The following is a 24734-nucleotide window of genomic DNA, read 5'->3' as shown; positions in this document are numbered from 1 at the left end:
TTCGAAATCAGTGTTCTCAAACAAAGTCCAACTAGAACGACCGTAAGAAATTATGGAATAATCGCTTGGCATTTCTTCGATGTTGGCTTCAGCGTGTTTTTCGATAAGTCTATGCGCTAGTGGGCAACAAACATCTAACACTAATGCCGGAGTGGTAGTGTCTTCTGGACCGATTCGATGTATTAGGTCAATGGGGCCTCTATGGAAATCGCTGGCTTGTCTGCAAACTCTATAACCCGAACTTACTGTATTTCGCACTCCAGACCCAACGAAATTCCAACTAAAAAAAAGCATTTTACTTCACTTAAGTGTTGAGAAACGAATTTTGTCTGTACTTACTATCCCGTAGAGCACATTGAAGTAGCATTTATAGCTAATTTCGTGCATGTGCTGTCGCTGTAATTGTGTGACTGCAGAAAATGAACGCTTTCACCGGTATAATCGGGATTCGAATAAAACGTCCAATGTAAAGGTTCCGATGTAGAAAGCTCTACCAACGTAATTATTGTAGCGAAAAAGTAAACTAATTGTCGCATCATTGAAACGTATAAACGAGACTGATGTATACTGAAAAGACTGTATCATTGCATTTTGACGGAAGCGACCAATTGAATTTATCTTATCGAAAGAATTGAATGGCGCCAGATTTCATATAACTGGTAAATGAATAACTTGCATCGTCTTACAATCGATACCACCAATACCAATACACCAAGGCTGCTGCGCAATTAGCGAAATAGCACAAAATGCGATCCGCTCAGTTAAAAAATTTTCCAAAATTTACTTGACTTTTCTCAAATTGTCTGGAAAAGTTTTCTCAAACATAGGCAGTGCTTGTGAGATAGCGAAAATATCAAGGTAAATATAGTGAGGAGGTAATGCCATATATAACCGTATCAGATGTGCGGTGGCACGAAAGTTCGATGCAAACGCCTACCATCGTTAAAAACAAAAACAAAAATGGAATAGAAACTCGAGCCATCTGTTGTGAGATAGTAAAAATATTTTGTGAAAACAAAAGTAAATCATAGTCAACCATTTGAAAACAAGATGTCGTTAGTATCGAACTTATGTACTAGGCCGCCCGTCTGAATGTTATTTTACCTCCACACTATAATCTACCTTAGCTACAACAATCGATTATAAGGCTTTATTTCCATTTACCAAAAAAGTACTCCGTGTTAGAGAGAAAATTGAAATTTTTTAATTTTTCCTTTGTTTATTTGACAGCTCGCTCTCTCACGGAACACTTTTTGTTGAGTGGAAACCATACTTAAGATTATCGGACAGGAATTCAAAACAGAGATAGATTCAGGCAATCCACGCGTTAAGTGGTATCGCAGAAAGCGCTACATAAAAGGGAGGTCGAATCCGATATTTTAAATTTTTGTATTGGAATCTGCTTTAAAACGTTGATATCTCCGTTGTTTCTAAAAGAATACGAGCCAGATTTTGCTAGGTTTGCATCTTTTACGTTTTACCATACCACTAAACGCGTGGCTTTTTACACTTACAAATACTGCGCTATTGGTAACTATAGTGTAACATCATTCGACCATTTTTTCTGATAAAAGCAACCGGTATACCATACGAGGTTTTCGTATCTTCTGAAAAGGCCTTCCATTCTGTCGAATTACGGTAAGCGTAATTACGATACAATTTTCTTTTACAAATTTTTTGGGATAATTTTTTGTTGATAAAACCTTTTCGTACGGCACACAATGCGTCACTCTCAGCGATATCAGTTATTTTATAAGATAAAGGACTTGCGTCACATTTACCATTTAAGGGTTTGTTGACTGATATCACCACTTTTGTAAGTATGTCGTTTCGACAACATCAAAAAACCTTATGGAAATTTAAAAAAATCTAGAGAAATCAGTCTGAATCTCAAAAACCAATCTCACTCATGTCGAAAATAACCCAAATCCATCAAAAGACCGATGGAAGTTCGGAAGTGCCAGAGGAATCATTTTTCATCCCAAAATTTAGGAATCAACCTTTCAACACCTCAGTCATGTCGAAAATAACACAAATCCATCGAAAAATCCGATGGAAGTTAGGAAGTGCCAGAGGAATCATCTTTCATCCCAAAATTTAGGAACCAACCTTGAAACACCTCATTAATGTCGAAAATAACCCAAATCCATCAAAATAACAGTATCGTACTTCATTCGTTCCACAGTTTCCAACACGAATTCCTATTTGTTGTTTTAGTTCTTGTCCTTCTCTTCAGTTCGTAATTATAAATTTCACACGATCCATCCTTCACCCTCATCCTTGCTTTTAGTTTAATTTATTGCCTTGAATTGCCTTGAATTTTTAAGTTTTCAAAATTTAAAGTAACTTTTGAGCCGACTGTTTTTTTAAGGCTATGCCAGCTTACATCTGTGCGATATGTGCGACCATAATCTGGCTTTAACATAAAAATCCCAACAAAAATCTCTTCGAGAAAAGTGTGACGCAGTCTTTGAAATACAATTTCTAAAATGAATGATATCGCTAGAGTTGACGCTTTTAGCTTCGTTACGCAAAAATTAAATTTTACACCCAATTAGTTCAAACAAGCTGGCTTAGTTTTTCTCATCATCTGCCAAATAATTTTTACCAAAAAAAAATTTGACTGGAAACAACCAAAATTTTACCAAAAAAATCTGCGTCGCAAAGTGGCAAATGTTCAGGAACAGACCGCATGCGACGCAGATTTTTTTGGTAAAATTTTGGTTGTTTCCAGTCAAATTTTTTTTTGGTAAAAATTATTTGGCAGATGATGAGAAAAACTAAGCCAGCTTGTTTGAACTAATTGGGTGTAAAATTTAATTTTTGCGTAACGAAGCTAAAAGCGTCAACTCTAGCGATATCATTCATTTTAGAAATTGTATTTCAAAGACTGCGTCACACTTTTCTCGAAGAGATTTTTGTTGGGATATCAGTCGTTTTAGAAGTGTAATCAACACTGCTTTTTATAACAGTTTACAGTTTTAATTCAAAAATTTTACGAAAATCGAAAGTCTGACGAAATTTGAAAATTTGACGAAATTCGAAAATTTGACGAAATTTAACGAAATTCGAAAATTTGACGAAATTTGACGAAATTCGAAAATTTGACGAAAATCGAAAATTTGACGAAATTCGAAAATTTGACGAAAATCGAAAATTTGACGAAATTCGAAAATTTGACGAAATTTGAAAATTTGACGAAATTTGAAAATTTGACGAAATTCGAAAATTTGACGAAAATCGAAAATTTGACGAAAATCGAAAATTTGACGAAAATCGAAAATTTGACGAAATTCGAAAATTCGACGAAAATTAAAAAATTTGACGAAATTCGAAAATTTAACGAAAATCGAAAATTTGACGAAATTCGAAAATTTGACGAAGAAAGTAATTCTCTATCTGCCACCATTCAAGAAATATCTCCAAAACCCCAATTGACCCACCCATTTCCAACTTTCGACATTTTTCGCAAATGCCCTTCTTTTCTACTCGTAAAACTCTGAGACTTTGCCGAAGAAAGTAACTCTCTATCTGCCACCATTCAAGAAATACCTCTAAAAACATAATTGACCCACCCATTTCCAACTTTCGACATTTTTCACATATGCCAATGTGTTCTACTCGTAAAACTCTGAGACTTTGCCGAAGAAAGTAAATCTCTATCTCTCATAAGCCAAAAAATATTAGTCCTTTCATCCTACGCTCGAGTAGCTCAAAATTTGGTCACTCTGACCACTCTAGCTCAACCAAATCTGCACCAATTTTTCTAATTATTTTTGTTCGATTCGTGTGGCGAATACCTTTCATTTGATGGGTCACACGCCCCTGCAGGTTTCAATACAGCTGAGCTACAGCTGAAAACGCGTTCCCGACCCTCGAAAACCACACTCAGAAACCACTTCGAGGCCAATAAAACAAAATTCTGGTTTTTCCTGGGGTAGTGGCGTATCACATTTTCATTTTTATGCCCACCCTGAGGTTCCTGCAAAATTTCATGGAGATTGGCTGACTAGTTTCCGAGATCGTCCGTCGATAGATAGACAGACAGATAGAAACATACAGAGTAAGTTGAAAGATTTTGATTGTTTGGGAAAAGTCAATTTGGTGTATTTTCTATCAAAATGACCAACTTCAAAACGATGTATCTCCGGCAATTTTAAAGTTACATAGTCGAGTGATAGCTCGTTTTGCTCGTATTTGAAGCGCGAATAAGATAGAATAGGATTTGTGGTGATACAGGCCAAAGGAAAGAAACTTAAATTCTCGCCTATATATAGTTGCCGCGTCTCAAAAAATTTTCTTCGTTCTTTTTTTGGAAGTTAGACTGCGTCAAGTCCTCCGCTATCGCTCCGGACATGATGTTTCTATTGGTTCAACGCACTTCCAGCATGAGTGGTACTCTAAATAGGGTATATTTCATGTAAATTTGCTTGAAGTGCGTTGGTCTGTTCCAAGGTCAAGGGATCAATTTCGAAATGTCAAATTTCATCCACAGAAGGCATCTACTTTCAGGTTGACGAGAATTTTAACGAAAAATTTACAAAGAAATTTGTTGACGTTTAGGTTTACGTTCGTTGAAATTCTTTTCTCCTGAAGTTTGTTTTTAAGACTGCGTTGCATTTTTACCAACTTAATGAATGTAGTTAGGGTAGTTAGGATGCTAGAGAGGGTATCGGTCATGGTCATCGCTTAAAACTGTATATCTTCAACAGTTGCTGGGTATATTAACGAAAATATGCTCGTAAATTTTCACGAATTTTCATGAATTTAGTGATTTTTAGTGAATCACTGAAAGTCTACGAATTTCATGAAAATTTGCGAAAACATTTTCATTCTCATGTTGCTTCACTTCAAAACCGACCGTTGCTTCACCGACTTTATGCATTATCAAGTTCATTACTTCGGTTACGTCTACACTGACACTGTTTTTTGTGCGATATCAACAGGTTTGCGATGTTATTGAAACTTTTCGCATAACATTTTATAACAGTCAGAGTTTCAGAATGGGTCCGGGAGCAAATAGGACGTCAACCGTGTTCTCGAAGCAATATCTACTCAATTACTTTCCACGCTATGCAGTAAAGTCATCAGGTATTAACGAATCGTAGGGTGAAATTACCAAAGACGAACCACTAGTGTTATTCGAGTACTCTTTTCCCTCTTTTGATTGTTCAAACTAACAAAATCCAATGGTGGGCTCGTATTATAGTCAATAGTTGAGACTCGTATTTGGTAGTTTCACCCTACTTATATCTAATGTCAATAAATCACTGAAGATAATGCTAATCCGCCAAAGCACACGGATCAAAAGTTTCGAGTGAATTCGAGTGCAGTGCAAGTTCAATTGTCGCACTGGTGTGATTTCAATAGAATTTTCGCGGTGTTGAATATACTTCTTCAACATTCATGCTATTCACCACACATTCCTTCAATTCTAAAGAAATCGTTAGCGCTACAACAGACCAAAAATGACGCTACACTGAAAATCATATCTGAAACTTGGTGTACCGTATTTTTGATGATCCGCTGCATTAGGCGAAAAACTCATGAGCCATTTGATGTTGATGGGATCGACAATTATGCTGATTATGCAGTGTTTTCCATTGTTCAGACTGTGGAACAATAGAAACCCCAGCATAATTGTCGATCCCATCATCGTAAATGTGATCGTGTGTGATCGGCCATAGACTTTGCTTATAGAAATGGAACAAATGGTATACTTCTGGTGTGAACTATACCGATCCGAGTCGAATCCGAGCTCTATTTCCATCATTTGTCCCATTGATAAGTCATGTGCTTAACAACACGATACGAGGAAAAGCTAAATTTAAGTCATGGCCGTGCACGGTGGCGTAACATTACGTCTAATTCTTTAAAAAAACTAGTCATGGACAAATTATGGAAATTGAGCTTTTTGTGTCGTGTCAGCCATCACACAAGAAGCTCCATTTCCATCACTTGTCCCATATTGACGTGCCCTGTAATTAAATTAATTTGAATATCTTCGGACCTAGCATAGGCGTTATAAACATCGATGAACGACCATCTGCCGTCCAATGCTTGCTGATGGGCTTGCAGCACATATTGGCCGTATTTGGTGCCACCTTCATTGGTAACACGATATTTTATTGATTTTAGTCATTAGAAATGAAGATTATCTGTGTCTTCTTTACCTGATTCCCGCAGCTCCACTTTTGATGGGATTTGACACGAACAGTAATCCTTTTCTCCTAAATTGTAAAGTCGCAAACACACGAGCAATTTGCAGCTGCTGGAATTGACAATTATGCTCCGTTTTTCATTGTTTAAAGTAAGCTACTAGTCGGATTACAGTGTGGATAATGCAGCATAATTGTCGATTTCAACAACGCAAAGTTGCTCGTGTGTTTTCGGCCTAAGCAATTCAACAAGAGAAGCAATCTAACGAAATGAATGTCTTTCTTAGCTGCCCTATTCTTCTCCGGCCTCGGTACAATTATCTTTTACGTTGCCACTGGTGGCAGAGGTATGCGATGAATCAAGCTACGATTCAGGTGAATAATTACGAGAATTTCTAGTTCCTTCATTCGTTGGCTCGTCTTTCGCTTTTATTGGTGTGGTTGTGTCAGCTACTGGCTATAACTACGAGACGGGCATACGTAACGAACATTTAGATGTCGCTGTTGGCGGAATACTTGTGTGCGGTCTAGTGTTAGCTGCAATGGGCATCATTGTTATGTTCGTTGGACACACTTGGATCGAGGCGGTTATGCCACCGGGTAAAAGGGAAATGTGTCAATGTGACCTGACTTTCGTCTCAATTTTATGTTTTTCCACCGTAGTGGTTACGGGAACTGTTGTGATGATCATCGGTGTTCATCTTTCGTCAGCAGCCTTTACAAATGCAACTGGAACATCATTCGATGCTTGGATGGCATTTGTAACCATAATGTCCGTTTCGATTGTGAGTGTGTATGCGCCGGGTATGCTGAAACGTATGCCAATTTTAACAGGTTTAGTCGTCGGCTATGTAACCAATTTGATAATCGGAGTGGCCGGTCATGGTACTGCCATTGATTTTACCGCAGTTAAAACAGCTCCATGGTTTGGCGTTCCACATTTTACTGGTCCGAAATTTGAAGGCCGGGCGATTAGCATCATTGTTCCAGTGTGTGTCGTATTGCTGGCGGAAAATTTGGGACATTTGAAGGCGGTTGCTGTTATGGTTGACAGACCGCTTGATAAATATTTGGGACGTGCGATATTAGGTGATGCGGTTGCTACAATCGTATCTGCTTCAGGAGGAGGTCCTGGCACAACGACATATGCTGAGAACATCGGAGTGATGGTAGATACGTTTTGAATCGATAAGGACGGCATTGAAGATAAACTCCACTTTAATAGGCCGTCACGCAAATGTTCTCGTCATTGATATTCCTAATCGCTGGTTTTGTTGCCATTTTTCTGAGTTTCATTCAAAAAATCGGCGCTGGTGAGTTGTCAATGAGAAAATGGCAGATTACGTTGCATGCTGCGAAAGTAGATCATTACAGGATGTAACGGTTATATAACAAAAGCAACCGAGCAGGAAGCTTCGGTATCTGTCTTTTCGACAAGTGTAGGGTTTGTATTTCCGAGCCGAAGGTAAACGAACTAGAATGGTCAAAAAACAATTTAGCTTTCGAGCTTGCTGACGTCAGAAGGTTTTGTTTTCGAATTAATGAATTACGCAGCAGCATTCAGTGTAATCCGTTTTGTTGCCTGTGCCATGCGAAAATTGACTATCAGAAATGAGTTCGCGTAAAATAAACCGAAAATATTCCTTCGTGTAATGGATCATTTTCGCAGTGGGCAAACTGTCATGTAATGGTCAACTTTCGCATGGGGTAGACAATAAAATTTGTTTGTCAGCGAGACAGTTTAAAACAATCCGTTTTGGTTCCATAGTCATTCATACAATCCCTAACGGGGTATTTGGTGGACTGTCGATTATACTGTTCGGTTTGATAACTGTGTCCGGCGCTAGAATTTGGGTGGAAAATCAAGTTGATTTCAAAGATTCGCGGAACATGTTGGTGGCTGGCATTCCTGGTAAATGCAATGAGTCCTAATTAACCAATACATGAATGTAGTCCGTTTAATGTCAATTTAGTGATAATTGGAGCTGCTATGCAAATAACACTGCAGTGGGGAAACTTTCAGTTGGATGGCATTGGCTTGGCAACATATTCCGCAATTCTTTTGTACCAAATCTTATTTGGATTCAGTGGTATCAGAGACTTCTTTAGGTATAAATCGAAGCCATCAAACTCGAATACTGAGGAACAACAGGCAACATCAGCTATATAGGCCGCTCTTTTCCCACTTACACAAATAATAGAATAAACCAAACTAAAGGAAATGTTTAAGTGCATTGGTTTTACTTTCGGTCAGGCCGGAAACACACGATTTTGCATTAATTGGATCGACAATTAACTCACCAAAAAAGCACTCCGTGTGAGAGACAAAATTGAATTGAAACACCAGCTCTCTCACGGCTCTCACAAGGAGTGCTTTTTGCTGTGTTGAAATGCTTTTCCAAAATTCCATCAATTTTATGGAAATTGTTAGCGCTACACCAAACCCTCACCCGAAGGACACTCAAATTATAGACGGAAAATTCTTTGCAACAGTATCATCGTTCAAACCCTTGATGTTATTGCTTACTTCTATTGTCAATCTCTAAAGAAATTACAATTTTCCATTTTTAGCGAAGATTAAAAATCTAATCCCGAAAGAATTACATTTTGAAAGTAATCCCCGCAAAGCTAAAAATTGTAATCCCATATTTTTATTGAGATGGTACACACTCAGTTTACTCGCCGTCAACGTTTACGCTGCAACAAATAGAAAGAGAAACAAAATTGAATTTTTTCAAGCTTTTCTTTGTTTATTTGACAGCTCGCTCTCTCACGGCTCTCTCACGGAGTACTTTTTGTTGAGTGGAATGGACACTTAAAGCTCGACTCGCAGTACGTTTTGGTCGCCGTTTTCCAAAAAAAACAATGAAAACCGTTCTCTCATTCCATTGTTATAGCTTAAACAGTCACTACCGTACAACGCATACAAACCTCAGAGAGGCGAATTTGTGAGAGAATTTCATATATTTTCTCTCGCAAATTCACCTCTCTAAGGATTTTATGCGTTGTACGGTGGGTGAGTGTAGTGTAGTGTAGATTCCCGGAAATTGGTTGAAAAATAACTGACGAAAGCATACGGTCCACTGACTGAATAATGTGTGGAATCCACGCGTTTAGTGGTATGGTTGAAAGCGCTGCAAAAACAGGAGAAATACCAACGTTTGAATGTGAATTCTCATACAGAAATTCAAAATATCGGATTCGACCGCTTTTTTATGCAGCACTTTCTACCATACCACTAAACGCGTGGATTCAGCCAGTGGACCATATGCTATTTTCCAGTCATTTTTTACCAGTTTTCACGAACTGTGTACTCATCTTAAATGGAGAGCGTAAGTGCGTGGATGCGTTAAGTCTCTTTAGTGGATATAGTCTATGGATACTGTCGCTTTCGACCACTTACCGCTACAATTATTTTTCTTTACTACTCTCAGAAGTCTCTCTCACTCTCTTTCGTTGCATACCAACTGTTTCTTACTTCGTATTATGGACATATTCTGGATAGAGAACCATGACTCCTAGTCATTGACTACCGTCGAACTCCGCCTCTGAGACACGAATTGTATGAACAACACTCCGCTGCTTAATTCAACCGATAAAACGTTTATATTTCGTGCTTAAAAATTTACAAATAAAATGTTTGCGGGTGTGACATTCAGTATTGATGCCGTTGCAATTGGACAACGTCACGCATCATATAATTCCTCAGACGCCACAAAGCGCTAACCGCCTCTTCCGGTTTACTTTGCACCGACTTGTGCAGCCAATTGATCGGAAGCTTGGACAAATCAACAGCCGGAGCCGTTTCCTGTGTCGTTCGCAACGTTTTCTCCCAGGGCGTTATGAAGCGCGTATCATTTTGCAGACCCTCAATGTACCTGTTATGATGGGAAAAGAGAAGTAAATGGTGAGATGACAATTGACGGAACTCTTAGCGACAGAGATTTACGTACTTGATGTAAGCTTCGGAATGCAATACACGTTGTGGACGAGGTGGCACGACGACAAATAGTGGTTCGGCTGGGGCGTTTGATGGGACTGAGAATTAGGTTTTAAAAAAATATTAATTTGAGTCGACGCATTGACGTATCAGAACGTGCAGCAACACCTATCAAACTACAACATCAATAAGAAACTAATTGTTGCTATACGACTGCCTTACATGTACAAAATAATGTTGCTGGTCTACTATTTCTTTACCACTGTTACATCGACAACGACATTAGCTACTACCATGCAATGTATAAAAACCTTAGAGAGGCGAATTTGTGAGAGAAAATATATAAAATTCTCTCACAAATCCGCCTCTCTGAGGTTTTTATGCGTTGTACGGCAGATGCAATGAAAGAAACAAGGCCGAAACCACTCGACGCATATTGCGTGGCTGGGATCGACAATTATGCTGTATGTTTCATTGTAATCTGATTTGTAGCGTAATACGCAGCACAATTGTTGATAGGTTTGACAATTATGCTGCGTTTCCCATTGTTTAGTCTGTGGTGAATATCGGAATCCGAAAGATTCTTACGAAAAACGGTCGACCGAAATCGGACGCATTTTCCAGTGGAATTTTTTGCATGTGCCCAAAACCACTTTCAAAAAAATTCCTTGGAGCACTGTCGAAAGTCAAAGACCGAAAACTTGCACTTTTCTTACAGAAATTTCTCCAATTACACGAGTCGTACAGGGTCGTGTGGGGTGTAATTATAAAGGTAATTGCATGTACTTTCAGGGCGAATGGGGAGTTATTGGGCTTAAAATTTGTCCACACTGAGGTACGTGCAGTTGAAGTTTCCAACCGAAAAAGACTGAAAATTTACACTTTTCTCACAGAATTTTCTCGAGGTACACGAAACGAACATGGTCATGTGGGGTGTCATTAGAAATGTAATTTCACGTACTTTTAGGGCAAATAAAGTCTTACGGAATTTTGACAGCATCTACGATGAAATAGGAGCCCTTGAATATTTAAACTTCTCATATTTCATAAGAGACGCTATCACACTTCAGTAAGACTCTAAATGCCTTGAAACAACATAAAATTACCTTTCTAATGACACGACCATGCACATTTCTCGAGGTACACGAGAAATTCTGTGAGAAAAGTGTGAGTTTTCAGTCTTTATCGGTTGGAACCTTCAACTGCATATAAATCAGTGTGGATGAAATTTGCACCCAATAAGACCCGGAAGTACATGCAATTGTCTTTCCAATGACACCCCACACGACCCTGTACAGCTCGTGTACCTGGAGAAATTTCTGTGAGAAGAAAGCAAATTTTCGGTTTTTGATCACCTAGCCACACAAGCTATGTGTGGTGAATATCAGATAACAATGGAAAACTCAGCATAACTGCCGTTACCACTCAGCGGATCACCAAAAATATGGAGCCTAAGTTTTGCGTGCGTTTTATAGCAACGTCATATTTCTGGTGTAGCGCTAAAGATTTCTATAGAATTGTTGGAATGTATGGTGAACATGTCACAATGACTGTTGGACAAGTATTTCACCACACTCAAAAAATTCTATCGAAATCGTGAGTGTTGCGATGAGATGCAATCGCGCTGCACTCGAATTCAATCGAAACTGAGGTTACGTTCAAATACGTTCAATACGAAGAAATAGTAGGACCCGCAACTGCAATCAAATATAATCGGAAAAAAATAATTACAAAACTCACTATGCAAAGTAGTGGGAATTGAAGTTGTTTGGACTGTGGTGGTATTGATGGTTGTGGTCGAACCTTGAGCTGTTGGTGTTGCAGCTGTAGGTTGGGGTAGTTGTGTGACGACAGACTGTTTTTTGGACGGCATAAGATTTCTAAACAAAATACGGAAAAAGAAAAACGAAAAAAAAAATTCTAATTAAAACCACACGCACACATTGACAAACCAAAGCTAAAATAATCAACAAAAATGAGTATCAAAAAACAACGACCGCCTTCTAAACATGACACAACAGACTGATGGGGGAAGGAGTGGTGGGAAAGGATTTTCAGTTTACAAAAGCCAGCAACTCTACGAAAGAATTCATTTTGAATCGGCCAGAAACCTTGTTGTCCTAGACTGGCCGACACATCCGTGTGACTTTGTGTGGCAGTGTTTTGTTCAGCGCCTGAAATTTGATTATTTGCCGGAACACTGGCAGCTGACGGTTGTGAGCTGACGGTTTGTTTTGTTTGCGGTACGTAATTTCTATCGATCGATCGATGAAGATTCGGTTAAAAGGATGAATGAGACAAATGATGCGCTGAAGGAATCGCTGAAGACAGCGACTGAAACACAACAAAAACCAATTGTCTACTTACTTGCTGCGATCATGTGGCTGAACGATTTTTCCACTCTTGTTAATATGCACCTCACGAACGTGTTTGATCAGCCGTTGCATGTGCGGAAATGCTGGCATACTTTTCTTCAATCGAATGCATCCACGCCACAAGCACACGTATTCGGCCGCTTCGTCGGCCGGCAGATTGGCGTAGTACGTCTGCACATGGCCCGTTCCTTCGGCAATGCAATGATCGAAACAGTCCATCGGATCCTCGAACTGCCAATCGCATTTGGCCCAGCAACATTCGAATATCTGTAAAATGGAGAAATGGATTCCATCGATTAGAGTGCATTGTGGATGGGCGTGACGAACGCGTACTTAAGAACATAGTGTTGGGAGGTGTTGATTCTGTACACACACACTTAACGCATTTTCATTGTTGGGAACACCGATCATTTTCTTCAATATTCTCGAGACAATTTTACGGAAGCTTGTCGTCGTTGTCAGCAGAGAGACATTAGTCGGGACATTTTGTGGGGGGGTTAATCAAATATTTCTACGGTCAGAACAGAGATCTCTTTGGCTTCTAATGCGGGTAAACAAACTAAATATTTTTAGTCACTGCACTAAACCCAGTCGTTATTAACTACCGCAAATTCTTGCAACTGGAAAGGAAACTATTCCCGAAATTTGGTTTGGTTAGTAAGACGCAGTGAGAAGGTACTACAATGTCAAGGAATTCAAAGGCATTTATGTAACGCACTCAGTTTGCATTTTAATGAGATCTTCAAGACGAATTTAGCTGTGTTGCTAGTTCATCTGTTTCGCTTCATCGTCTCTCAAATGCTACATCTATAACTAATTGGAGAGTCACTTGAATTACCGAATAAAGTCAAACACCAAATACCATAGGAAACAGTCGTCACATCGCTGAGTGGTAGTCAAAGATATTTTTTTTAATTTGTTGTCCTAATTAATCGACCTCTGCTTCCGATGGAGTTTTGTGTATCGGTTTTCATTGACTTTAGGTCCAGTAAATTAATTCATGCAAAACTACCGTTCATCTGATTAAATATTTACGAAAGAAAAGAATTTACCAACCCGTCCACCCGTCAGTTATCAAAATGCAACAAAGATACGATCTACCGATCACCAGGCAACAATTTGAAACTTTTGGAGCATACACGAAATGGTGGCATGTTGGATAGGCTCGGTGCCACTAATAGGAGGTACGCATCCGTTGGTCCCAATGATGTCTGTGGTTCCGCTGCAGCCACTTCACTACAACATTTAAAAGGTAATGCGAACGGGACAGGTATTGGTTTCTAGGGTGCCGTGACTTCAAATGACCACTCTATAGATCTGCACTACCTATCGTTAGTACAATATCCAAGAGAGACATGGATAAGTCTTCATTCGATATTGTACTAACGATAGGCAGTGAAGACCTTTGGAGTGCAGATTTGAACTCGCGGAACCATGGGAACCAATAACTGCCTCGTGCGCGTTACTTTTTAAATGTTGCTGTGAAGTGGCTGCAGCGGAACGACAGACATCAATCGAATACATGTTTCGTACTCAGGGAATCGATACCTATCCAACGCACTACGACACCTGGTGTACAAAACCTGTGTTGCCTAGTAATTTATAAACTACTGGTTCATTGATTGGTGTACGTAGTTGTATGAATTCACCGAACCCACCTCAGTATCAACGTCTATAAACACTGAAGGTAAATCTTCAGTGGATCACAAAACACACGGAATCCACATTTCGGATGAATTTCAGTGCAGTTTGACGCTTTAATTGACGCTTCATTTGGTGTAGCGCTAACGATTTCGATAGAATTGATGGAATGTGGTACTGGTAATACTGCCAAAAATTCTACTAAACTCATAAGTGTTACAATGAAGCGGGCTTGCGCTGCACTCGAATTCAATCGAAATTTAGGTTCTGTGTGTGAAAGCAGCATCCATATAGCACTTTGCGGAACTGTCAACTTCTCGAACGATTGGTTTATTTACATGAAAATCCAACTTGACGGAAATTATAGTTTTTCGTCAAGTTGGATTTTCTTGTAAATAAACCAAGCGTTCGAGAAGTTGACAGTTCCGCGATATTATAAAATACAATCTGCGAGTACAATCGTCGTATGCATACAACTAGAATTGACCCTAGAATGGAGTTAATGAAAAAATAGAACAAAAAAACGAAAAAAAAAACTGAAAATAATTTTGTAAAAATATTAAAAATAATTGCCATGCTTGCAGTAGTTAAAGTGTCCTCGTTTCTATGCGCAAAGAGTACGCTCTACAGTGTACAGTGTCTACACTTTCTTCGATGTTTAACAAAAGGAAAAAAACGCGTTCCAATTTCTTGCTGGAAAATTCTTCGTTCAATTGTTGATGCGTGTTCGAACGTTTACAATATTCATAGCAAACGGTTTTTCGCTTCTGAGTTTGTGTGATCACTCATCACACATAGCGGTTTTATCCATATCGATAGCGCCAGTCCCACACCGACCGATTTTTAATTTGATTCTCCATTTTGTTCAATTTTGATTGATTTTTTTTTAACGAGAGAGAGAAACATAAAATTAATTTGATTCAAGACCTAACGTTCAAAGGAACGTTCACCACACAAATAAAGAATTTGAAAGGTTTGCGGTGCGGAAATTAACGTCATTAACGGTGCAACTGGTTGGTGGATTCATGAAACGTTGAATGAACAATAGGTTTGCAGAATGGATAGATTTTGAGAGTTGAGTTCAATTTTAATGAAGGATAAGGTCACAAGTGCTGCGGTGAGGCATATTATGCTACAGCTATCACAAAAAAGATAAATTTACGCTGCAATTACGCTACAGAGGAAAGTACCGTAAGAAAAATTTAAAACAAAACATTTTCCGAAGCCGCATCTGAGCTTTGCATACAAAGCCGATAGTCGTTGAATTTATCTTTTTTAGGATATCTGTACGATAGGCTATGTACGAAGTCGATATAGTATAGCAGATTACACTGGATGCTGCTCTTTACGTGAGGTTATAATAATAATAATGATAATTTTCGCAGGTGGCAAACTGCCATGTAATGGTCAACTTTCGTATGGGGCGGGCAATAAAATATCTTTCTAACTGTCTCAAGTTCTCCGAAGTAGAAATCTAGCAATCTAACAATGGAGAATGTGATTTCTCCCTTAATTACGAGCCTCTAACTCGTGAAGCACCTAGACCAACTTTCGAAAATGCTCGACACATTTCGAAGTTCGCACCAAGCTGATTCACCGAAGCGGTGGGTGATCAAAATACTCTTCTTCGCGTATCACCAACTGCTACAGAGTCACAATTCCACATCGATAGTTGGACCGTAAATGTAACGTTAATTCCATAACTGCAGTAAAAATGGGAGTAGCGCTAAACGATGTACTTAATGAAAGTAAACGAAACAACAACAAAAAATTAACCCTTTGATTTCAGCGAAGACAGGAAGACATCACGATTCTAGGACACTTCACGGCTCTCGAAGAGAAAAAAATTGAAAAATTGACGACACGTGAAGCGCCTTTGTGAAGAAACGGCTAGTTCCTGAAAAAGAGGTGAGTAGTCAAGAACTCACCTTTTCTTCAGGAAGTCGCTAAAAGAAATGACGACTTTCTGAAGAAATGGTGAGTTCACGAAGAATCGTCGACTATTCACCTCTTTTTCAGGAACTCTCCGTTTCTTGACAAAGTCGGTGCTTATCGTGTCGTCGATTTTTCAGTGCAATCTCTCGAAGTGCCCATTAATAGTAAAATCGATTGAAAATCCGGTGTAGTAACAGAGTCAACAATAATTGGATATTAATGAAAGCGTCATGCAAATATATAAGTTAAAGCTTCACTAACATTACAGTAAATGAGGTCGGTAAATTCGGAGTATTTAAATCACTGAAGGTAACGCAAGTCCACGAAGAACATACAGAACTCAATTTTCGAATGCAGCGCAAGTTCACTTCATTGTAGCGCTTACGATTTCGAATTTTCGCTCTGTTGAAATACTTTTCACACATTCTTACTGCTCGTACACGTAGGGACGCGAAAGAGGACTAATCCAAATTTTTCTGTTGTAATCCAAGCCAAGTTTGACTGGAATACAAAAGAAAAATTTGGATTAGGCCTCTTTCGCATCGCTATGTGTACGAGCAGTTCGGATCATATTCACCACACATTCCATCTAAAGCGCTACAACGCAAGAAATACGACACTGCAGTCAAATTCAACCGAAACTTGGCTTCCGCATGTTTGGTGATCCGCTAAAGATGTGCATTTCACCTTCAGTGTTCAGATACTCTGGATAAATTGCCGATATTCCATAAACATAGTGAGAATAGAGATAAAGAGATTCATACCAAACACCTACTGGGGAAGCACTAAGAACTAAATGAAAACGTTTTATGACTACGTCACCGGTCGGTTCGTCGTAATAATATACTTGTGTGACGTTGATTGCTACACATTCGCTTAACATACTTACCACCCACAAAGCACTGGTTTTCTACGTCTCACATGTATAAAATTGTACGTCCCACACACCACCAACGGTGACGTAGTCATAAAACTGTTCACATACGTCCGTTATCCGTTCGAAGGGTGTGATTCATGTCAAAAATGTATCTTACTTGCTAAGGTTAGACTATGGACTTAGGTCAACGGTTTTAGTAAAAAAAAATATTTTCGCTCTTTTGGCCACATAATTTCCTGATTGACAAGGGCCGCTTTCATTCGTCGACTGGTCGAGAGAGTTTTCTTTCTTCGCTAAACTAATTTTTGCATGTTCGGTAGATACGAATTCAAAATGATCGGTATTAACAACAACAACAGCAACAGCAACCAACAAAAGAAAAATAAAAATTTGGGAAATACGGTTACGCTCCCCAACACTATTACAACATTGTCGCATTAAGTACGTTTCGCTCACTCTCACGTTTTTGACTACTGTTTTTCGCTAAAGCGTTCTCTGATTACTAAAATTTGATTTTTGTTTTGGTTAGACATTTACTTGATTTGGCAACGGTTCGGCGGTAAAAAAAGACTGGGCCGGTGCAGGACTGACTGGGCAACCAGTTTCTTCGGCAAATTTCAATGCACTCTCTTCGTTATACTTTTGCGCTTTCTCCTCCCAGATCTGGCGCTCGAAAGCCGGCAACGATCGCCATTCGTTGCCAACCAGACGCGATATATCGCCGAACGAACAGTCCGGATTGCTCTGGGCACGGTCTTTGCGCACTTCGCTCGAATAGAGTATGTAACCGGTGACCAGTTTGCCCTTTTTCTCTTTCTCCTTTTTCTTGACCGTTATCGGCGTCGATGCTGCGGATGAAACGATGGCATGGTTGCCGTGCGGCGTCTGATGATGGGCTTGTGTCATGGTGACCGGTGGTGGTGATGACAGCGATGATGGAACTATATCCGATCCAATGGATGGGCCGCCGTCCAGCGAATCTTCCATTAGAAGCATATCCGGTTCGTTTTTGATGTGATGATCCATTTCGATCATGGTGGTCATCGGTGGTGGTTGCTTCATCTGATCGTGTGCATTCATCAATTCACTACCGCGAACCTGAGTTTTGGTGGTGGGGTGGGAGGTTTAAGTTTTGTTTTTTTGGTTTGTTTAAAAGAAAGGCACGGATCGACATTGACAATGAAAATTTTGGGCCGGAACGAGTTAAATGAAAATATTGACTCAAATCTGAGCTAATCAGAGATATGCTAATATAACGACTGGGTCGTTTCGACGGATAGAGGGAATGTGTCGACTGACTTTGGATGTGGTCGAGAGAAAATGTACTAAATTCTCTCTCAAAAAACCAACTGTCTCTCGACATATTCCCTCTCTCCGTCGAAACGACGCGACGTCCCAGTCGTCACATTAGCATCTCTCTGGAGATAATCTGTCTGTGTGTTTAAATAGGGAACTTCGCGAGCTGTCAACTCCTGGGACACCTGGTTTATTCACAAAAAAAAACCAACTTGACGAAAATTTTGTGTTTTCGTTAAGTTAGTTTTTCCCTTCAAAAATACCAAGTGTGCCAGAACGTCTGGCCCAGAAGTACAGCTCTACATCGATCAAAACTGAAATTCATTGAAATTCGTTAGAATATTGCTGTGAAATTGATCCAAGGCATTGCTTAAGCTTCAACAGACATTCACCAAATTATGAGACGTGAAATGTTACTGATTGATAAGCACAATTTGTAGGTAGGCGTCGACTGATTCCGTCGTCTGAAAATACTTTATTCTCTGAAAGGATCGGTCAAATTCATATTAGATCAAAAAGGAAAATGTATAATCAGTCCGTGGCGGCTAACATCGATTCTCACAGTTGTTCAAGTTATCATTTTTAGGCAGTGACCAAAAACAGTTACAAAGTTACAACGATTTACTACAGCTAAAGTATACTGAACTGTGTCTCTTTCACAGTTAGAGGCCCAGGTGCAGAGACTCTTGGGTCTCACCCACTTTATCCTAATCCTTATCCTATTGTCTCTCACCTGAGTGAGTCTGGCATCGTAGAGAAATCAAATTGGTGTCACAGTGAAACGAAATGTGAATTGAAAACTCCTACAGTGAACGCCAGTGAAATTTAGACATGAATTTGCATCAGCTGTTTTTCAGTTGGTCAAATGAAAACAAAACTGATCATACGGCGTTTTACAGTTAAATCAATAAAACGCAGGTGTTATTTCACTGTTTCAACAGTATAAAGCCATAAGCCATAAGTAGCAGACCAGCTGAGGCAGATCTAAATTTCACTGACGTCGACTGTAGTCAAAAAGTCTGTCGAACCTGACAAAATGAAAAATTATAAAATTCGACCTGTCTAGCACGACAGACCAGTCAATGAAAATTGTATTTGGCGTCCATACCATCCCTTCGACCCTAATTTTATCTCAATGCGACGCAACTTAACAGTGGAGACATACAATGGTTGGTGGGGACTCACTCATTAGGATCTTTCTTGTGCGTTAAAAAAGAAGTGCCGGAACAAGCAAGTGTCGTCTTAGGTAGCATAAAACAATATAGTGGTTTCACACCTTGTGGTTCTACGTCGGAATTATTAGTTTCGTTCTTATGTTTCACACCAAATCATCACACTTTGTGTGAGTCTTCGCACTCGCGAAGACGGCGTATAAAGAGTTAACCCGCTTACAAGTCTTGTCATTCTCTGCAGAGAATCGATATGATAAATATTCGTTCAGAGAATATGTGAACAGTTAAATGCAGTAAGTGAACGTGTCACATTAGCGAATTATAAGAAAAATGAAATTTAAATTTTTGCTAATTTCTCTTAAAGTACAGGTGTAAGTAAAACACATTTAGGATTATCAATCGAAGTGAAAAATAGATCTACTTGTGCAGGTAGCAGTAAAAAATACAAATTTTATTTTTCTTATAATTCACTGATGTGACACGTCCTCTTTCTGCACTTAGCTGTTCATTTAAAGAACGCGAAATGACACAAAACATTTAGAAAACTGGATTGAAATCGATGTTGATTAGGTAATGCGGGACACTGACGAACTAAAGGCACGAAATATTTTTCATTAATGAAAGGAGGAGGGGCAATTCATATTTTACATTGAGATTCTTGTCGTTTCGAATCAAGAATTCACCTTCGCATACTCAGATATAATAGAAATCGCAACTCGTGAGATTGTCTTGAATGAAGCGTGAGTCTTCAACGAATCTTTGCTTAAACTGAAATATCCTGCAGCCAGTACTCCACTTCCAACAGTTTTTGCTCAAAAATGGTGAGTGATGTGTCAAACCAAAGGTATTGACGGAAAGAAACAGAAAATCGGATTTGACGATCAGTACTTTTCCTGTTTTCCTGCATCTCCCATGAAATATCGGTGATGAGCCCCACTTCCCAGAACAGAAGAAATTTCTCAAAAATATTTTGAGCATCGGGGACTTTGAAGGTTTTCATAAGAATGGCTTTTGTGGCTGGAAAACCCAATTTCCATTTTTCGGGAAAAACAATTTTCTTCCCCAACTTTTCGTGGCACCATGGAACAAAGCCAAATCCCTAGGAACTTAAGGCACACGGAGCCATTTTTCGTTCGACACAAGTACCTGGACTAAGAGTTCCGTCCACATGATTTGTCTGCAATGTTTTCCCCATCAATTTACCTAGCTGCGTGAGACTAAAACTGTATTCCGAAAACGGGCGACTCGGAAGCGACAATTTCTCTCTCTTTTTAAGTCGTTGTACAGACAACATATTGTGCGAATGGAATACACGGAAAAACCAACAAAACAAAATTGTTCCGACTGTGTTACCTTAGCTGGTGCAATGGGCCGCTTGAAATGATAGATTTCGTCTTGTGTCACCAATTGACTGTGCTTGAATTTCCGCAGCGCAGTGCCCGGATGATTGCGTCGAATCTGTTTCTTCAGTTCATCGTACGTTGATTCGCAAACGAACACATCACTTTCGGCGATTTCGGTCGGACGAACTGGGTGGAAGAGATTTTCGTCGATCAAAAACGAATTTTCATTCGGGACGTTCGTTCAATACTCACATGCTGAGTACTCGCGATACTCCAATACAGCGCATCGGCCAACGATAGCCACCTAAGACAGAAGTGAAACAAAAATGGTTTTTGTCGCGGGTGCATCAAGCGAAATGGAAACTCGTTGTGCTCTTACCATTGGACTGGTGTCTTGAACTGTTGACAACATCAGCTCTTGACGATAGAACGATCGGGCCGATGTTCCCGGTACTTCTGTAGGAGTCAAGAACCACGGTCCACGGAAGAATGATTTGCCTCTGACGGAGAGAAACAATTTTTCAATCAAAAAATCTCCTCCCATGACCACACCACCGTGCACAACAAACTCACTCTTTCGTCTCCCATATCGAATGGATCTGGGCGATTGATTGTTTTCCACTCTCCGTTGCCACGTACACATAATCGCCGGTCTTCACCACACCGCTACAGATGCTGTTGTACTGCTGATAGTGGACGTGACCCTCTTCGGCATTGGTCACCGTCAACTGGATGTTCGGTTTCTCTTTTTCCACCAACGCCTCTTGCAGCTGCAATTCGGCCAGTTCACCCTTATGCTTCTCCACGCGTTCCTTGAACACCGACATGACCCGTTTCGGTTCCCAGGGCGTTTCACGCGGTATCATTTTGGCCGTGTTGTTGAACGGCCAGTTTTTGATCTTCTTGAACTGACGCAGCTTCATCGAATAGCGCGATTCACACACGTACACATCCTTTTCGACGAAGCCCTCCGGCGTGTATTTGATGTAATCTTTGGCCGACATCACAAAGCACTTTTCACCCAGTTGGGTCAACGGCAGCGCAATGTGCTGTTCACTTTTGAAGATTTCTTTTTCGAGGAATTTTCTCGTCGTCACATGGAATGTCTCGAACGGGCGCAGGAACACATTGCCGAACATCATTTTGACACCTTCGGTGTTCGTCCACAATCGTTCGATGTAAATGATGCCGGGCACTTTGTTCTCCGGCACATCGTAGTAGACGTAATCGCCGGGCGAGTACACTTTCTGATCGATGGTCATGCTTTCGCCCTGTTGCGTCGATATTTCATTCTCCACTTCGGTTTCGTGTTCCTCTTGCAACAGTTTTGACTGTTTGATGGTCTCAGCGGCGGCAGTCAGATGCATCAAAGTGAAATTGATGGCCGGCGAGTTGAGAACGTCTTTGCACAGCTGGAGAATAAAACGAAGAGTTAACGTATTGATATGGCACCAGTGGCATGATGACGATACCAACCTCATCTCGCTTCCGAATGAAAAACGACTGCAATTCAATGGAATCTTCGAAGATCTGTGAATCGGTTCGAGACAGTCGTCGAGCACGATCCAAACAGGCGAAAACGTCTTCTTGAAATGTGTCCAGACGCTTGTACAGGCCCTTGTCCAGACGCCGTTTCAGTAGATCCAATGATATGGCACGCACCCTGACAAAGTGACGAGAGAATGAAACATTTGTTTGGCTGACTGGCTGGACACAACTTACTTTCCGGACTCGGTTTCGTCGTACTCAGGCAGCTCGGCTAGCGAATCGGAGAAGCATCGTCCCTCTTCATCCTGATGGTTGTAGAAGGATGTAAAGAGAGACATCAGCAATTCTTGCACGGCCTGAGGCACATCAGGTACGGTTTCATCGGCGTCTCTGGATGGGAATCGGAAATTGTTCAATTAAACAAACGAAGGCGCGGTGATCGGTGTTGATCGATCTATTGCCAACCAACTCACCTTAACGACTGCTTCGTCTGTATGCAGATCTGTTGCAGAACCAGAGCATCTTTGTACAGCTGCGAGTCCGGTTCGTTGTATTTACACGCATTCTCGAACATCAGCATAAAATCCGATGCGATTTCGTCGACCGTTTCGTACACTTGAGTTTTCAGCTTGTGCGCAATCTTCTCCATGTCAATAGGATTCTTGATGATGTCGTAGTAGTCCGGATAGTCCTGCAAATGGAAAAAATTGATTTAACCCAACCGCTCTGAGAACCTGAACGTCAAAGTCGGCCTACATTCTTCGATGGCAGTTTCATGAAGATCAATGCCAGCTGACGGTTCGCCTTCGGATCACGAAAATCGCGGATGGCTTCGTACAACTGTTTCAGCTTGGTGTCCACCGGTGCCGAGTGTATGTTTTTACGACGAGCACTGCATGAGAACAGAGATTAAATTAGAGTCCCATGGCTCCTCGAGAAACGGTGGACTAACCTTTTTGGCGTGGCTTTCCGATCGATGCTCGACAGTTCCTTCAGCTTATCGTTCATAGCCCGCTCGAGCACATTTGAATCTTCGTAGATCTGTGAGTTTTCCTCGTTGTATTTGCGGCAATTGGAAAACATCAGCCGAAAGTCACCGACAATGTCGTCGAGTGTGTTGTAGTGATCGCTTCGAATGTTCGCCTCGATTGTGTTCATATCGATGGGATGCTGAATGACTTGATAGTAGTCGGGATAGAATTTCTTCGATGGCTTTTCGGTGAACAGTGCCATCGGTTTTCGGTCATTGATCTGAAAATTTTTTTGTTTTGTTTCGCAATGGCAGGAAATGAGAAACGGGAAATTCGTACGCATCCGTCGAACCACTTACCGTGTAATCGCTGAGATACTTCTGCAGACTTAATAATTTCTTCTTCAAAGTGAGCGCGTTATTCAACCGAGGTTTGATCAGTCCCGGCGTGGACATCGTTCCACCATGTGCACCATGTGCCGGTGTTACCGTGTTAGCCAACAGACGAGGTCTTCCCTTTTTCGGTTTCGGCGTTCCTGGTGACGAATTCGACAGAGCTGATGCCAATGACGCCAACGAAGCGTCACCGTCTTCCGTTTCACTGTCGTCTTGATCGACTGCCGCATCGACCAGTTTCTGATTCAATATTTTCAGCATTTTGGCCGCATCTTTGTGCACTTTATGCGCCGATGGAAAGGCCTTCCGTGCATTGTCCAACATGAGATACAAATCGCCGGTCATGTCGGTGATGTTCGTGTAATTGCCCAATTTCAATTTTTTGCGGATCTGCGACATCGAAATGGGCTTTTTGATGACGGTGTAGTATTCGGGATGGAATCTCTTGTTCGGCAGTTTCCACAATGATTCACCGAGTGGCGTGCCTGAGGCATTATTAGGATGATCTATAAATTGGTGGTTCATAGAGAAACGAAACAGAAATCATAAGCGACGAACGGGTGAAATCATAAAAACATGAGCGACGTTTTCTTTGGCTGTCTTTTGTATTGGAGCTCTTGTTACAATGTCTGGCTTTCAGTGTACAATTTAGTTTTACAATTAGCTGGGTGCCACTGGGTGGTGTACATCCAGTGGTTGGAATCAATTTTCACATTTTTAATCTCGGACTGACTACGATTGAGAATTTTTATTGGCTTTGCCGGGGTCAAATCCAAACCTGCATTATCGGACTCAAAAAGAAGTGAAACCTGCGTTGCGGGCTAGAAATTGAAAAAATAAAAATTCTTAAAATCTCAATCTTACGGAGCATAAGCCACACATTTAGATCGATCAGACTGATCGTCGCTAAATTACACATCACGTGTTAAGAGCAATTTTTAGAGCGATCGCAGAATAATCAGGTCACCAATGGAAGAACGTAAAATTCGGAGAATTTTAGAGGTTTTCAGATGACCTTTGGGTCAGCTTCAGGTTTAACTTGACAAGTTAACTGTTTCTGCTTCGAGATTGACACATTAAACATGCGTAACACAGTGATGTGTAATGGAAAGCAATTAAACTCCCCCAACCCCAATACATTCT

At 40.4% G+C, this 24734-nt stretch overlaps 3 protein-coding genes across 5 annotated transcripts in view; 1 reads left to right on the top strand and 2 right to left on the bottom strand.

Annotated features, from left to right (window-relative positions):
- The first annotated feature begins 4822 nt into the window (after positions 1–4822).
- Positions 4823–8384, top strand: LOC119075883 (putative pyrimidine permease RutG). 2 transcript variants are annotated; one of them, XM_037182451.1, is made up of 10 exons: positions 4823–4946; positions 5003–5091; positions 6020–6112; positions 6187–6216; positions 6446–6505; positions 6558–6758; positions 6822–7327; positions 7384–7471; positions 7927–8070; positions 8132–8384. In XM_037182451.1, exons 2-10 carry the CDS (start codon positions 5004–5006, stop codon positions 8326–8328), a joined length of 1407 nt encoding a protein of 468 aa, XP_037038346.1. In that variant the 5' UTR covers positions 4823–4946; position 5003; the 3' UTR covers positions 8329–8384. The 2 variants fall into 2 exon arrangements, with proteins under 2 accessions (XP_037038346.1, XP_037038347.1); XM_037182452.1 differs by having other exon boundaries at positions 4912–4946; positions 6015–6112.
- Positions 8385–9744: 1360 nt separating this feature from the next.
- LOC119075867 (protein polybromo-1) overlaps positions 9745–24734 on the bottom strand; it is a 19583-nt gene continuing 4593 nt past the window's right edge. Inside the window, exons 3-17 of one of the 2 annotated variants that reach the window (XM_037182424.1) lie at positions 23556–24097; positions 23178–23476; positions 22982–23117; positions 22699–22916; positions 22460–22615; positions 22214–22400; positions 21311–22149; positions 21117–21237; positions 20990–21041; positions 20748–20923; positions 17464–18024; positions 12466–12740; positions 12210–12352; positions 10112–10196; positions 9745–10036 (exon numbers count right to left, since the gene is read on the bottom strand). In XM_037182424.1, coding sequence (XP_037038319.1) covers positions 9814–10036; positions 10112–10196; positions 12210–12352; positions 12466–12740; positions 17464–18024; positions 20748–20923; positions 20990–21041; positions 21117–21237; positions 21311–22149; positions 22214–22400; positions 22460–22615; positions 22699–22916; positions 22982–23117; positions 23178–23476; positions 23556–24097 — 4013 coding nt within the window. In that variant the 3' untranslated portion in view covers positions 9745–9813. The remainder of the gene's footprint in view (positions 10037–10111; positions 10197–12209; positions 12353–12465; positions 12741–17463; positions 18025–20747; positions 20924–20989; positions 21042–21116; positions 21238–21310; positions 22150–22213; positions 22401–22459; positions 22616–22698; positions 22917–22981; positions 23118–23177; positions 23477–23555; positions 24098–24734) is intronic. The other variant, XM_037182425.1, reaches the window with a different exon arrangement.
- Positions 11119–24734, bottom strand: part of LOC119075893 (arrestin domain-containing protein 17-like) — a 27887-nt gene continuing 14271 nt past the window's right edge. Inside the window, exons 8-9 of the mRNA XM_037182466.1 lie at positions 14422–14427; positions 11119–11131 (exon numbers count right to left, since the gene is read on the bottom strand). The gene's annotated coding sequence lies outside the window, so the exon portion shown is untranslated. The remainder of the gene's footprint in view (positions 11132–14421; positions 14428–24734) is intronic.

This window comes from Bradysia coprophila, unplaced genomic scaffold (genome assembly GCF_014529535.1).
Source record: "Bradysia coprophila strain Holo2 unplaced genomic scaffold, BU_Bcop_v1 contig_232, whole genome shotgun sequence".
In the NCBI taxonomy this organism is placed as follows: domain Eukaryota; kingdom Metazoa; phylum Arthropoda; class Insecta; order Diptera; family Sciaridae; genus Bradysia; species Bradysia coprophila.
The sequence above is the reverse complement of the archived record's forward strand: the minus strand, read 5'-3'. Positions and strand labels throughout refer to the sequence as shown.

What these genes read in the sequence shown, in the direction of transcription:
- LOC119075883 (XM_037182451.1), top strand. Translation starts at nt 5,004, where the DNA reads ATGGGTCCGGGAGCAAATAGGACGTCAACCGTGTTCTCGAAGCAATAT. An exon ending in GATGGGATTTGACACGAACA is followed by an intron (nt 6,217 to 6,445) that starts GTAATCCTTTTC and finishes TGTCTTTCTTAG; the next exon opens with CTGCCCTATTCTTCTCCGGC. An exon ending in CATTCAAAAAATCGGCGCTG is followed by an intron (nt 7,472 to 7,926) that starts GTGAGTTGTCAA and finishes TTGGTTCCATAG; the next exon opens with TCATTCATACAATCCCTAAC.